Genomic DNA, 14,706 nt, shown 5'->3' on the forward strand with positions numbered 1-14,706 from the left:
CCTGTTTCTTCAAAATTCAAGGTGTTTATGTTTCTATTAGCAAATTATTCCATCTTTTGTACTATAAATACTGTGGCCTTGTCTGATAAACTGATGGGTCTTTTTCTTTTTTTATGCTATATTTTACTTCTTTTAGTTATCTGTGGTGAATTTAAGAGCTAAATGTGGGGCCGGGCGCAGTGACTCATGCCTGCCTGTAATCCCAGCACTTTGGGAGGCCAAGGCGGGTGGATCACCTGAGGTCAGAAGTTCGAGACCAGCCTGGTCAACACGGTGAAAGCATGTCTCTACTAAAAATACAAAAAATTAACTTGGCGTGGTGGTGGGCTCCCAGCTACGTGGGAGGCTGAGGCAGGAGAATTGTTTGAACCTGGGAAGAGGAGGTTGCAGTGAGCTCAGATCACACTGTTGTACTCCAGCCTGGGCAACAAGAGCAAAACTCTGTCTCAAAAATAAATAAATAAATAAATAAATAAATAAATGCTAAATTTGAACTGCTAAACAAGTAACTCAAAATTTGTCTTTAGTAAATAGTCAAGAGCTACTACAGTAGCTCTTGATACAAACTGGTGCTAAATAACATTTTTCTTTTTACTTATATTGCCATTGTTTCTTCGAAGATTACACAGATAGAAACATGTATTTAAGCCTGAAAGCTTCATAAACTGATAGATGCCGGGTCTTCTGGTTCCAACATCCATGCCTCCCACCGCTCTACTCTTCTGCAAGTCCTACCCTCATCCTTTGAGAAGCAATCTGCTACAAAGAGACAGGGACAGGCAGTGGATCTTCATCGGAGGGCATCAAGAACCCTGGACCTTTAGAGTTAGAAAGAACTTGACAGTTTCTTTTCTTACTCATCTCACTTCACAGGTGAGGAATTCAAAGCCTTGACATTAAGAAAGTAATTGAAATTGAGGGATTAAGTGATTGACTCAAGGCTACATAGCCAGGGTGGCAATGTCATTAAGGGCATGTTGCACATTCTCACCTACTTTAGACTAAGAACCCTTACTCACCGCTCCACACCCAATGTTACAGGCTGAATTGTGTCCGCCTGAAATTCATATGCTGAAGTCCCAAACCCCTGCCCCTCAGAATAACCGTATTTGGAGATTTAAAGAGGCAATTAAGGTGATTAAGATTAAACAAAGCATCTAGAGTGCATTTCTAATCTAATATGGCAGGTGTATTTTAAAAATAATTTTCAATATTCATAAAAGCCTAAAGGAAATACACAAAATATGGTCTAACTAGAATTCCAGGTTTCATTGCTTTTAGGTAGAATTGTATCAATGTGGTGACACCAGCTATCTCACATGAATCTGAAACCTTAATTAGTAATCTATGTTTTTGATTAACTTAAAATGAGAAAAATATTTATAATTTATCAAAGTTGATTTGCTTGATAAGTAAAAAACTCAGGCTTTTTGATGAAGAGAAGATTGAGCAGGAACCACTACTTTAAGCCCCCAATTCCTTTATTTGGATCAACTAAGACCCATGCTGTTTAATCCTCTTCAAATTTCTAGAGCTCTTTCAGGGATGAACTGAACAAATTATACAGCTTCAGTCATCTGTCACATCAGGGGTATTGAGAGCCACTGTTTTCAAATCTGAGTCCTGCTGACATTTGCTAGATGCTGTATTTGGTTATTTTCCTGAGAGTCAATGAAACTTTAAGTGAAAACAATCCCAAGATAACAAAATTTAAAAACAGTCTAATTAAATACGTGGATAGACCTAGCTCTTTAACCGAATAGAAGCAAAATTTAAAAGCCAAGATACTCAGTACATGTACTAGGGTATCAAGTGTCCTTAGTAGTGTGAAAAATAGTACTGTAAGCAGAAATGTACATTTTATTTAAAAAGCAATAGCAAAGGTGTGAAGAACACAAACTTCTATTAATAACAGAAGTTTATTAAATGCTTTATAGTAAAATATTGAGCCCACTCCATTACGATACACAGGCTTAATGTTCTAACAAATAAAACTGCCTCAATTGAGGGACGTTTGTGATGCAAATGCAAGGTGGAATTTTGGGGAGCAACACAAACAAACGTATCCTCCTTCTGCTCTTCCACAACTGCAATACTGATGTTCAGAAATGTTTAGGTATTGGGAGAAACCTTTAGAATTTCCTGAGTATTTTATTAAACAATTCTTACATGTATGTTACCTTAAAGGAAAACATGAAAATTTTCTGAGGAAAACATCCATTTTAATATTTATTATCTTCGGTAACTAAGAAACACAATCCTAAACAACATGTATTATACCATGAGAAAGTCTTTGGAGTTATCGTAAGGCTTTCCAGCACAAAGTAAACTTCAAGGCAATTTATCAAGAACTAAATTTTTTTTGAACTACCAAGTTAGTGGCATGTGAAGGTAAAAAGAAATGTCAAGGTTAGCTGATTGTTTTCCAAATACCAGGATCTAAAGCATATTGGGGGAAAATAGAATGTGGGAATGAGGGGCTACTGGAAGGTAACAGATGGCTAAAAAAATGTACTGAGACTAGTTAGCATTAACTAGTATATAATGTATCTTCATTCATTAGTCAACATCATCTTCATGTGTATAATTATTTCAAGATAGCATTTCTATAAATTATATTGGTTCATTTATTTTATCAAGTCAGCTTGCAAATAAATTTTGATTCTGAGTATCTAAAGTTATAGCTACTATATTGCATTTTGATGTTTATCCCTAAGTATATCTGGCACTGTCAGCCATGGCTCTTGAATACATTGTTTCTTGAGATAATATCACTAAAAACAGAAGTGATATTGAAAAAAATACTACCTATCTAAAACTCAAGATTCACAATGAACTTAACCAATTAACATTATTGAGCTCACACTGAAACTAGATCTTCTTCATTTTAAATAATTTAACCAAATCCTACAAAGAACAATTATTCAGAAAATCACATCCTAAGGTTTGCACTCATAGTCTTCTATAATATGTATTGAGTATTGGGACTGAATTTGTACTCCTGGTCCACACTTTGGTACCCTCTGCTTTCCATACTGGACACTTCATTTTATGAATAGGGCAATCAAAGAACTTAAAAGTAAAGAAAATAAGCTTTAATTTGTATGCAACTATTTTGCATTCATATTAATAAAGAGATCATGCTTTCAAAGGAAGAGAAAAATAAAATCATATGTGATAACATAGAGTACTACAGTCACAAGTAACCCAAACATACAACCATCTTCATTACAGAACTAAGCAGCCAATTCTAATACACTACAAACCATTTGATTAAAAAGACTTATAGCCAGTGCTTTAAGAAGGAAACATCAGTGAAAATCGTTTTAAAATATATACCCTTGTAAAATGATATATTCTTTTAACATTAAAACCTTGTTTCAGAAGTTCCCCGCTTTAGGCTGTTACTCAAAAACTCATCATGTTCAAAGCTCAAATTATTGTGAGATCTTGAAATCATAAGAAGCTTCTCCTTATTGGTAAAGTCTTTTTTGATGGCAACTTGGGGCACAAGCAACCTATCCATAGGGTCCTCTTTGTTCTCTAGTTTCATATATCCCTTGCTGTTGTTCCGATCCAACCTAGGCCAACTTGGATGTTTCCGTTGTTCTGCCTGAACAGTCAGAGTGGAGGGACCCCGGTCTAAGTCTAAGGACTTAGAGTGTGAGGAGAGCAAATGCAAGGATGTATTGGACCCAAACTGTCTTCTGGCAGCCCCAGGAGACAAGAGCTGTCCAGTCCCAGGTCCGAGAGCCATGGATGACTTGTATTGACTTGACAATGACTCCCCGATGGAATGATTCCTTGGTAGCACTGTGCTGATGGGCTGGAAGGATTCACTGGTGTCGGCCAAAGGAGCCACAAGGGAATCCATTGACAAATTCCTTGACCTGCTTTTGAGGTTGTCAGCATCTTCAGTGATGTTATCTATACTGGGTTCATCAATAACACAGTTATTAAGTTTGATCACAGGCAATGTAAAAGCACTGATGGATGATGACACAATTGACTTGGTTTCACATTTCTTAGAACCGCTGGTCTTATCATCAGTTGTCTTGGAAGAAGGTGGATAGAGGCCAAAGACAGACACAGAGCTGTCAGAGAGCAAAGGGGGCATAAGATGCCCAGAACTCTTACTTTCATTTAGCATAAGTTCATCCTCCTCCACGGAGCTGTCCATTCGAAAACTGCTCCGAAAACCCGAGAAAGAGGCGATCGTATTTGCTGCCAATCTCGAGGCACAGGAGCTCCCATTCTGTTTTACTTCTGTTTCTCCCATCAAACCAGTGTACATGCCATTCATTTGTCTTTGCTCCTTGATTCTTAGCGTGTGAATGTCAATGACTGTGGAATAGATATCCCTCATGTGTATGATTTTGGTCTCTTTGTCACGGTTTTCATGAAGAATGGCATTAGCACAAATGAAAATGAAAATGCCAATCCCCATGGTGAATGGGCCAAGCATTTTCATCTTATCAGAATGCAAATGCTGCTCAAAGAAGCGAACCACCACACCGCCCTCATTCCGAATGACCTGAGTTTCATTTGTTGACAGTGTTGTTTCAGCATCAATAAAATGTTCTTTTTGGGGCCAATATCCAAGAACGGCCATGGCAATTCCTATAATGGAGATGAGCACTCCTAAAATAAGAAAAAAGCCAGATGGGGAATAAAGCCGGATTTTGCCACGAACAACCACAACATCTGCCCGGGGCCGGCGCCTGATGGGTTTCTTCTCTTGGGTAGCAGGAGATGGGCTGAGGTTGACATGCTGCTGTGATCTGGCAGAGTCTTGCCTTTTCAAGGCGGCCAGGCCAGTTATCACTCCACCAGTTGCTATCATAGCTTGGCCTTTTATTCTGAAGAAAACAAAAGGAAAAAGATGATCTAAATATGTTCCTGGGGTATGAGCATCAATTCAATTAAACAGCTGTTTACATAGAATTTTTGTTGCTGTTGCTGTTTCATGTGATTAAATGGGGCAGAATGTCTTTTTAATTAACATAGTTTGGGTACAAATTTTATTTATTGACTAATGTCAATTTCCAGAGATCTCCTTTTTGGCTAAGTAAACATTTCTATTATTTTTTTCAGTTACATTTCTATTATTGATGAAATGTGAGCTCAAGGAATATTTAAATACTTTTATCACTTATTAATATAAAATAGTCCCCTGGCCACAAGACTGATGCTCACTCTTTCTCTCTCCTTCTCTCTCTGTCTCTCTCTCTCTCTCTCTCACAGACAGACAGACAGACAGACACACACACACACACACAGAGTTATCTGTGCTACTTTAAATCATTGGACAAATCTAGCATACTTAATAGGTCAAAAACAAACACTCCAGACTGACAAAAAGGATACATTCCAGCAATTCACGGTTCTAAGACCTCTCTTGTGAAAGTCGTCAATGAATTCTTAGCTGCCACATGTAATTTCCCCCTCAGTTTTCATCTTCCTAACCTCTCTGCTTCCATGGATATTACTGCTCCTCCTTTCTCCACACTCTGTCTTCCCCAGTCTTTTATGATGTTAAGTTCTCTTGCTTCTACTCTGACCTCACTATTTCAACAGACTCACCTAAAAGTAGAACTTCTCCCTAGAGTCTTGTCCTTGGCCATCTTCTCTTCCATATTCTCCCTTGGCATTCATATCTGTTCCTACATCTTCACTATTTCCTTGATGCTAATGAGTCCCAAGTCTATATTCCAGGTCATATCCTGAGTTTCAATTTCATACTTCCCACTGTCCATTAGGGAACATACACACATTCATGTACTGCTAGTAAAGCTTAGCTTACTTTCTAGCACACACCAGCTGCACCACTTGACTTGTCTGACTTTTTTAGCAGGGTCAGTTCTCAGATTTGGCTCTTTACAGTTATTTTTAACTCCTCCCTTTCTTCTTCCTCTCCAATCAGGTTCTAAATCCTAGAAATTTCCACTACATGATGTCGTTTAATTCCACCCCTCTGTTCTAATCCTACTCTTCCCAGCCTTGTGCAGATCTTATTAACTTTTACTAGACAATATAATAATCCCCTAACTGGTCTTCCAAACAATTTCTCTTCCTTTACAATCAAGATGAGTGCAGATCAATCATCTCTGAAGTTGTTTAAAGAGCAGAATAATGATAAAGTATTCTCCACTACCTACCAAAGTTTAAGCTGAAATTCTAGACCTATTGACTTTAACTTTGTCTCTAACTCTTCTCTTTAATTTGCATAAAAATAAGACCTAACCAATGTTCTGTTTTTCTCATTCATATTCCATTTTGTACCACTTCTGAGATTTTGTTAACAATGTTTCAGCTGTCCAGAATCCACCCACTCCCCACTGCCCTGCCCTGTTCTTCACACACCCACATCTGGCTAGGTATCAAAGCTCATATTCCACTTTCTTTATAAAGCCTTCTCTAGCTGACCCACTGCACCCTATGCAAGCGTTAACTCCTCAGAGCATTTTATAATAGCAAGTTTTCTATGGCATTTATAATATTATAATATCACAGTTCTACTTCTTATGATCAAGCATCAAATTTAATTCATATTTCATTAGCAGAAAGAGTCACTGTAGTACCTTGCACATGGTTAGTGTTCAAGAAATATTTGCTAAAATGTTGAATGAGGGATAAATTGTCTTCTTGTGGTCTGTTGGATGACCATGTTACGTACTAACTTTCCTAGTAAAAATATGAACAAACAAGATTAATATCCAAACAAAAAGCAACATTTTCTGAGTTGGTAAAATATCTATTTTGATTTATAATAAATAGTTCTCAAGCTGCCATATCTAGCTGGTAGGAAACAAAAAGTTATTTTAAGTCCCACAAGGTCTTTGGCAAATTTCAGAGAGTTTCTTCAGGGCATCAAATCTCATCTCGCAACATTGAGCTCTCCTTTTGAATTTCTATTTATGATTTCTGAATTGTGTTTAAATAACAGGGTTGTGGTTGATATCTACAGTTTCAACAAGTCAGTGAGTAAATCCGGCCTTCAGTGAACTTATAACTAGGATTAAAGCAGTTTTATGTTGGAAGAACAAACTAAATTATAATCTGTTGCTCTAGTCTATGAAATGTATTAAAGTGTACATACTACAGATTAGAACCTTTCCCAAACCTTTGCTAAAATAAAGCTTAGTATCAACCTATGTTTTCTTGAAGCAAAAACCATTGCAAATGTTTGAATTAAATGCTTAGATTAGATAGCAGCCATCTAGCCCAGTTATTTCCATATGGCAGGCTTAAGGATTTAGTCTGAAATCCTTCTGAGTATAATGGAAACAAGGGCAAAGTCTTTCATTTAATTTAAAAGCAATAAAAGTGAATTACATTCCATACAGATTTCTAGTCCTCCCCCACTTTTTAAAACATTAGCACTACCATTTTCTGCTCAGGAGGCTGATAGAGGAAAGGAGGTAAGATGAGAAAAGATATTTTAAGAAAAATATATGAGGGCAGAAAGGTGAAAACGAGAGATGGATGACTGGGCTTGCGTGTGAGCATGTGAAGAAAGGTTAGACAGGAAGAAAAAGCAAGGGTAGCTTAAAAGTATGAAAATATATAGAAACAAAAAGAGGCAAAAACTTCTAGAGTAGTTCAGAAATAAAGAATATAATGGGTGGGGGATCACATTTTCTTCAGCCATTCTACCCTCGTCAGGCCCAGACAGAGGCACCAAATCTACAGAGGATTAGCAAAATCACATCTGGTGCCAATGTCCTTTAATTCTGTTCAAGGCAATTCAGTACTACAGAAGGCTCTATTATCACTTGGGGACCCAATGTAGACCCCAAGAGGAAAGCAAAGGTGAGCAAATTCAATCACTGTTTCAAAGAGCTTGAAACCTAATGAAGGAGCTAACAGATCCACATAAAACAGAATGAGGTAACTCCTAGAATGAAAGTTTCCATTAGAGAAGGACCTTTCTTTAGGGTTCACACACGACAGCACATAGATCACAGTCAAAAGTCAGGTTAGCAGCATTTCAAGGAAGGTCAAGGGAAGGAAAGCAGGCCAGGGAATAGGAACTTGGCCAGCACACAACTCAGTACTACAGGAGGTCAGCTAGGTAAGTGAGGCCAGAGCGAGAGGGAGAGCCAAGTCTTGGGAGTTGGCAAATGCTATTCCTAAATGCTTGCAATTTATACACATCTGCCATGGAGTTGGAGTAAGACATAAATACTGCTGTTGTTATTTTAGAAAAATTAATCAGAACTAGGAGATGAAAGCAGGAATGAGGGACCAACACCGGGAAATGGCATGGGGATGCTAAAGGCAGTTTCACAATAAGTAGCCTAGTGAAGACTGGGTGCAGGGCTCACACCTGCAAGTCCAGCGCTTTGGGAGGCTGAGGCTTTAGCGTCACTTGTGGCCAGCAGTCCAAGACCAGCACTGGCAACACAGCAAGACCCCATCTCTACAAAACATTTTTTTAGCAAGTTAGCCAGGCATGGTGGCAGATGCCTGTAGTCTCAGCTACTCAGGAGGTTGAGGCAGGAGGATTAATTGAGCCCAGGAGCTGGAGGCTGCAGTGAGTTATGATCATACCACTGCACTTCAGCCTGGGTGACAGAGCAAGAGCCTGTCTCTCTGAAAAAAATAAAAAATAAAAAATAAAAGAAAAATGAAGCCTAGTGAATCTAAAATCTAGAGTGAGTGAATCTACAGGCTCTGCATCTTCAAACTGTAATGCCAGTTGGTACAAAGTGGTCAGTATATGCAAAAACAGCCCAAATCTACCTTTTTTTTTTTTTTTGTCAATGCTACAAAGCTACATGCCCTCCATCCTACACTTCTATGACTGTGTTTTTGTTTTGTATGTTTTTCTAAGGCATGGGAAGTGTAAGAATCCTGTTAACTAGTCTCCTTATTGTAACAAGACATACTTTTCTAAGTTTTAATAATAATAGTAATAACAGCCCATACTGCTTGTGGTCAGGTACTATTCTAAGTGCTTTAGTACAAAAACATTTGTTCTCACAATAATTCTGGAGGTGAAATAATTCTAATATCTATTTTTCAGATTACTGAGGCTAAGAGAGCTCAGATAACTCGCCCAGAGTCACACAGCTAGGAGTGACCCCAGAGCCTCTCATTTGAGATGGGGAGGGGCCTCCAGGTTTGCTTTCATTTGAGGTTTTCTTTTTTCTTATCCTGATTCCTGTTTCTATAATAACACCAAATGCTAAAGAATGCTGCTCTGCCTTTATAACTAGGCCTGTCGACCAAACAACTCCCATTTTACAAATCTCAATGATTGCCTGCGAAAGTCATGGGGAGTACATAAGTTTGAAGGCCTCACCTTGGATGAGTATCTGGTCTCTTGCACCTGACCAGATCCCCTTCAGTGTATGAAGATGCAGACTCAAAGGAGACCACTCTCTACCTCCACATCCTCCTCTTTGCTCTCCACCATGCCTGACAGGGCAGGGCTGGGACTTATTCCCTCAAAGATTCAAGGAAGGATTTTACTACACTGAATTTCATTTTGTTAACTTGGGAACAGAATTTCTGCTTATCAGTCTCTTTGGATCCTAAACCTGGCTTCCAAAATCATGTTGTCCCTCTCAGTTTGTGTTCATCTGCAAATATTATAAATCTGACTTCCAAAACCTCACCCAAGTGTTTGGAAATTGAAGAAAGCATAGAGCAAAGAAAGCTCTATGATATTCCACTAGAGACCTCTTTCTAGGTAGACATTATTAATTTGTGTAGATATTCATGTAATTCCAGTAAAAATGGACACCTGGAATTGAAGTAGACACTGGGCTCAAAATACATTTCCTGGCCTGAGACTATACTGATCAGCAACCATCATTTTGATGACATCATTTAGCTGGTTACAAATAAATCTAACTAGAAGGCCAGGCCAGCCACATTTAATATTTCCATATTCTTCAAAAAGAGATCATGATTTTGTGAAAGCCCAAGTTAAAAGACAAATATGGGCTGGGCGCGATGGTTCACATCTGTAATCCTAGCAACTTTGGAAGGCTGAGGCGGGTGAACTGCTTAAGCCCAGGAATTCGAGACCATCCTGGGCAACACAGCAAGACTTCCTCTCTTAATTAAAAAAAAAAAAAAAGACAAATATGTATATACTCTGCAGACAACCAAAAATACAAAATTAGTTTGGGCTAACTGTTGGCTACATACTGATCATTTTTTTTTTTTATCCATTCCCAGTGCTCATAAACCAGCCACAATTTTGCTAAGCAATAGACATCAAGATTACTAGCTTGAAATTCACAAAACACACCTTCTTTACTTTGCAAACCAGGATACTGTTGGGCTATTTCCAGGCCTTTGGCATCTTTCATAAATCTGAGATTCATTGTGGGTCTTGGAAATCATCTGTAGGAAATCTTATTTTCCACCTTTCTCACTACAGAGAGATGTACTCTTGCCCACACTCAAGCCTACTGTCTGCTTGCCTCTCTTGAGTTCACTTCCCTTTGAACCATTTGCCTTTGCAGACAAAAGCTCTTTTTGATGAGAAGATTTCTGCTTTGTGTGTCATGTGTAACACTACACCACATACCGTCCGTTCTAATCTTCAGGCTTACCTCTCCTATTTTTGTTCTCATACTAATCTTAAAAGCCTTATTGCTGTTCTTTACCCTTTTTTACCGGCTTAAGTACATTCTGGTATTTGCTTTTTATGGCACTAAGCCATACCAGTTTTTAGTATTCTCACACTCACAGAAGTTTATTCCTATATATTTAGGTCTTCTAACCACACTGGCACACTATTCTGACCACACTGTGAGCCTGTAACACATTAGACATGGTTCAGTTATATTTGAGATAATGATAATTACATCGACTTACAGAGCTGAGAGACTTTAGACGTCTTTCAATCCAGACATTCCTTTTAGCCAACTAAAGGCCAGGAATGTTACTGAAGATCAAACACCAGATTAGCAGACAGAATAGAAATGGAATACAAGTTTTCAGACTCCCAGTCCAGTGTTCATTCTTGTTTATATATTCTCTTTTCTATTGTTTTTTCATGCTGTCCCAGTGCCTTGGCAGAGTGCCTGGCATATACTAAATGCTCAGTAACTGTATGTTGACTGTGAACTGAGTTGATGAAGGCTTGAGTCTGGTTGAAATGTTCTAGGCACTGGGGACACTAAGTTAATAAAATCTCATTCCTGATTTCAAGGAGTATGGAGTCCAGTAGGAAAGCAGTAGAAATAAACAGAGTCCGGTAGGAAAGCAGTAGAAATAAACATTTAAAATAAAATAATTGCTATGATGGAGCTACAGGAACATTGGAGAATGCTTTTCCATACCATCTGCAGGAGTCAGAAGAGGCCTCCAAGAAGTGGTGGCAGTTAATGAAGGCTTGGCACATCAGTGAGGGTATGCCACGCAGACAGATTCTAATTCATCCTTGTTCCTGGTTCATAAGGGTCCCTGCCCTCCAATTTTTCATCATCTTCCCAGTTGAAGTGTGACTATTATTTTAAATATATTTGATACCATCTTATTTATATGTTTGAATTTTTATCTTTATCTGGAGGTTTAAAAATTCACCAGAATGTGAGGCTGTCTGCCCAAAGGAAGTAAAAATTAATCTATGCCTCGAGTACCAAACAAAAACATTATATAAAAACCCCATGTGGTATCCACAAATGTGACAGATGGAAATATTTTCTGTTCAAGCTAGAACAGTTTTAGGACTTTCTTCCCAGTTGAGACATTTCAAACTTTTAGAATAGGATTTTTAATCTATATCTTTACCAGAATTGAAAAAAGAAAATTCATATAGGTGACTATGGGTTCAATCATATAAAGTTTAAAAAATAAAAATAGAATACAAATCACTTTTGGCTGGGCTCGGTGGCTCACGCCTGTAATCCCAACACTTTGGGAGACCAAGGCAGGTGGATCACCTGAGGTCAGGAGTTCAGGACCAGCCTGGCCAACATGGTGAAACCGTCTCTACTAAAAATACAAAAAATTAGTTGAGCATGGTGGCAGGCACTTGTAATCCCAGCTACTTGGGAGGCTGAGGCAAGAGAATCACTTGAGCCTAAGAGGTGGAGGTTGCAGTGAGCTGAGATTGTGCCACTGCACTCCAGCCTGGGCAACAAGAGCGAAATTCCATCTCAAAAAAAAAAATCGTATTTTAGTGTGTAGCATAATAGTTTTTCACAAGGACACTGGAATCAGAGAAACAGGGGCCCATGTCTTTGCTTCCTCATTTGGTGGCCATGCAAGTGGCTTTTCTTATCTCAGTTCCTCCATCAATAAAATGGCAAAGCCTTCTTTGATACAAAGTATATGGTGTACTTGAGGCAGAAGACCTAGGAGGCTTGAATCCCTACACAGCAGTTATTAATACTTAATAACCACACTTGAACAATGAATCAACCTCTTGGAGCCTCAGTTCCTTCATTTGTAAAATGGGTATAGTAACAGTACCTGTAGGATTGTTGTGAAGCAGAGGAGATAATAAACGCAAAGCACAGCTCAGTGTCTGGCAATTAAGGTCTAAGTGAATGGTATTAGTGATATCGGCTGGGTCTGACTACAAGGAATTTTAAAAGATAAATTATGTATATAATGCTTACTTTTGTGTTGATTATAGGAAGTTCTCAAACAATAGCTATTACAAACTCTTCATAGCTCACATTATTCTTTTACTGCTCTGCTAGGCAAATTAAAAATATACTAAGTAAAGTAATTAATGATGGCTTGCTGTCCATGGAGAGGTAGTTATGACTGCAAGTTTGTTCTCAGACTTAAGAGTCAAAAACTATCTGAATAGAATCTGTATATTTTAGTGGCAAAAGCATTAACAATTTGGTAGTTAAAAAGAACAGTTGAATTTATGTAAGAGAGACAGTTGGGAGATATAGAAAGAATAAAGCATGCCTTTCTTTTAAACTCATTCTATTTCTTCAGATTTGGAGACTTGTCTTGTGACAAACATAAAATCAATAAGAAAAACAAGGTAGGAAAACTTAAACCCGTTCATCTGATGTTTTTAGTTATCTTCATGATGCAATTGGATCAAATGCATGAGTAATCTGATCAATTCTGCAAGCACTATTCTGTTTCCATTGGGACACCCAAGCATAAAACTAACTGAAAATGAACAGGAATATGGGGCCTGGGCATATGGGGAGTAGAGAAGATGCCATAAGGGTGATATAATGTGAAAATCTGCAAAACGTAAATTCTGTGGCAAGTTCAAGCTATGATTTTTATAGACACATTCTGAAGATCTTTGCTGGTCTACCTTGGGGAGAATTGTTTCTCAATATTCAGTATAGTTCTACATTCACATCAATGCTGGAACTAAAAGGAAATTCAAAATGTTTAGAAAATTTGCAAAATGATAGTCAAGTCATTAAATGTAAAATATTACTTTATGGTCAAGTACATCTTGAGCCTGCAGAAAACGCTAGGAATAGAGACGAGACTGGAAATCTATACCTGTTCTGTTAGTAATGCCTTCAAAAACTGGCAGCCTGACAAACTGTAAAATATGTGCCCACACCAATTATGAGCTGTGTAACAAGACATAGAACAACTGATCTCCAAAGACTAAAAGCCAGAAGCCCGTAGAATACAGAAGTCTCCAGGAGGCCAAGTAACAGATCCATAATGAGCTCAGAAAACACCCTGCTGAGACCCTGTGGGAGATGTTTTCTGCAGGAAAAGAAGAAATTAGAAGGCCATTTCCCTCAAAGTAGAAATATGCTTTCTGCCCCGCATCCCATCTCCTCAAATCTGGACAAGCTCTTACACAATCACCGTCACACTCCCCATTCTCTGCATTTCCTGACAGGAAGGTGACTTGAAACTGGTGTAAAGAAACTATCACTAAAAATGTCATCAATTTACTAAGATGCAGGAAGTTAGCCGAGATATTCCTGGACAAACTGAAGCATTCAAAATCACAAATTGGACTTTTTATAGAGACCCCTCCACTGCAGGAAAACATACAGTAACTTCACTTACAGGATAGTGGCTATGTTTTCGGAGACACCATTAAATAGTGAGTCTCTAATAAGTATTAATAATCCTTCCAGAGATTTTAAATACCTGTAAAATCCCACATACTGTTGCCTTTCCTACAGGACAAGGGGGAAAGCTGAAGAACAATAGCAATTTCCATTCTAGCTGCCCAACATACTATTAAATATCTTGTATAAATAAGCCTACACTTTGGCAAATAACACAGCCATGTCCATGCTGTTAAGGCTACTAAAGGTCTTATGTTCTTAACTGCTCTAAATAAGGAGCCATCTCTCACCAAGATAAAATCACCATCTAAACGAAAAATGAGGTGTGCCATCTTTTAAACCACAGACTAATATACTGTACATTAAATGTATTAAGAAGTTTTCCAATTGATGGTAGCTCAATTAATAGTAAAGCATTCTCAAAACTCTATACAAACATTAGAAAATTGTTCAAATTACATCATTTCTGCTGGAGAATTTTACTTTATTTTTGTTTCATAAGTAAAATCTAAGTTGGATCATACTTAAAGCAAGGTAGAAAGAGGTGTGAAAGGAGACTTCCTGGGGGATGGCAAGACCAAACTTCCCATCACTCACAAAAAGAATGATCTATTCCACTTGTAAATGCAAAATTCTTTTAGCATTTAAGGGACATGCATAGCATTTAAGCATTTAAGAGACATACATAGCATTTAAGGGACATACATAGCATTTAAGG

At 38.1% G+C, this 14,706-nt stretch overlaps 1 protein-coding gene across 7 annotated transcripts in view; it reads right to left on the minus strand.

The window, feature by feature from the left end:
• Positions 1–1,842: 1,842 nt before the first annotated feature.
• TMEM200A (transmembrane protein 200A) overlaps positions 1,843–14,706 on the minus strand; it is a 78,220-nt gene continuing 65,356 nt past the window's right edge. For 6 of the 7 annotated variants that reach the window (XM_011951641.1, XM_011951643.1, XM_011951645.1 and 3 more), the window contains one exon: positions 1,843–4,859. In XM_011951641.1, coding sequence (XP_011807031.1) covers positions 3,368–4,843 — 1,476 coding nt within the window. In that variant the 5' untranslated portion in view covers positions 4,844–4,859 and the 3' untranslated portion in view covers positions 1,843–3,367. Of the gene's footprint in view, positions 4,860–5,803; positions 5,934–14,706 lie in introns of all 7 variants that reach the window. The other variant, XM_011951644.1, reaches the window with a different exon arrangement.

The sequence above is a fragment of the Colobus angolensis genome, unplaced genomic scaffold (genome assembly GCF_000951035.1).
Source record: "Colobus angolensis palliatus isolate OR3802 unplaced genomic scaffold, Cang.pa_1.0 Scaffold322, whole genome shotgun sequence".
Classification (NCBI taxonomy): domain Eukaryota; kingdom Metazoa; phylum Chordata; class Mammalia; order Primates; family Cercopithecidae; genus Colobus; species Colobus angolensis.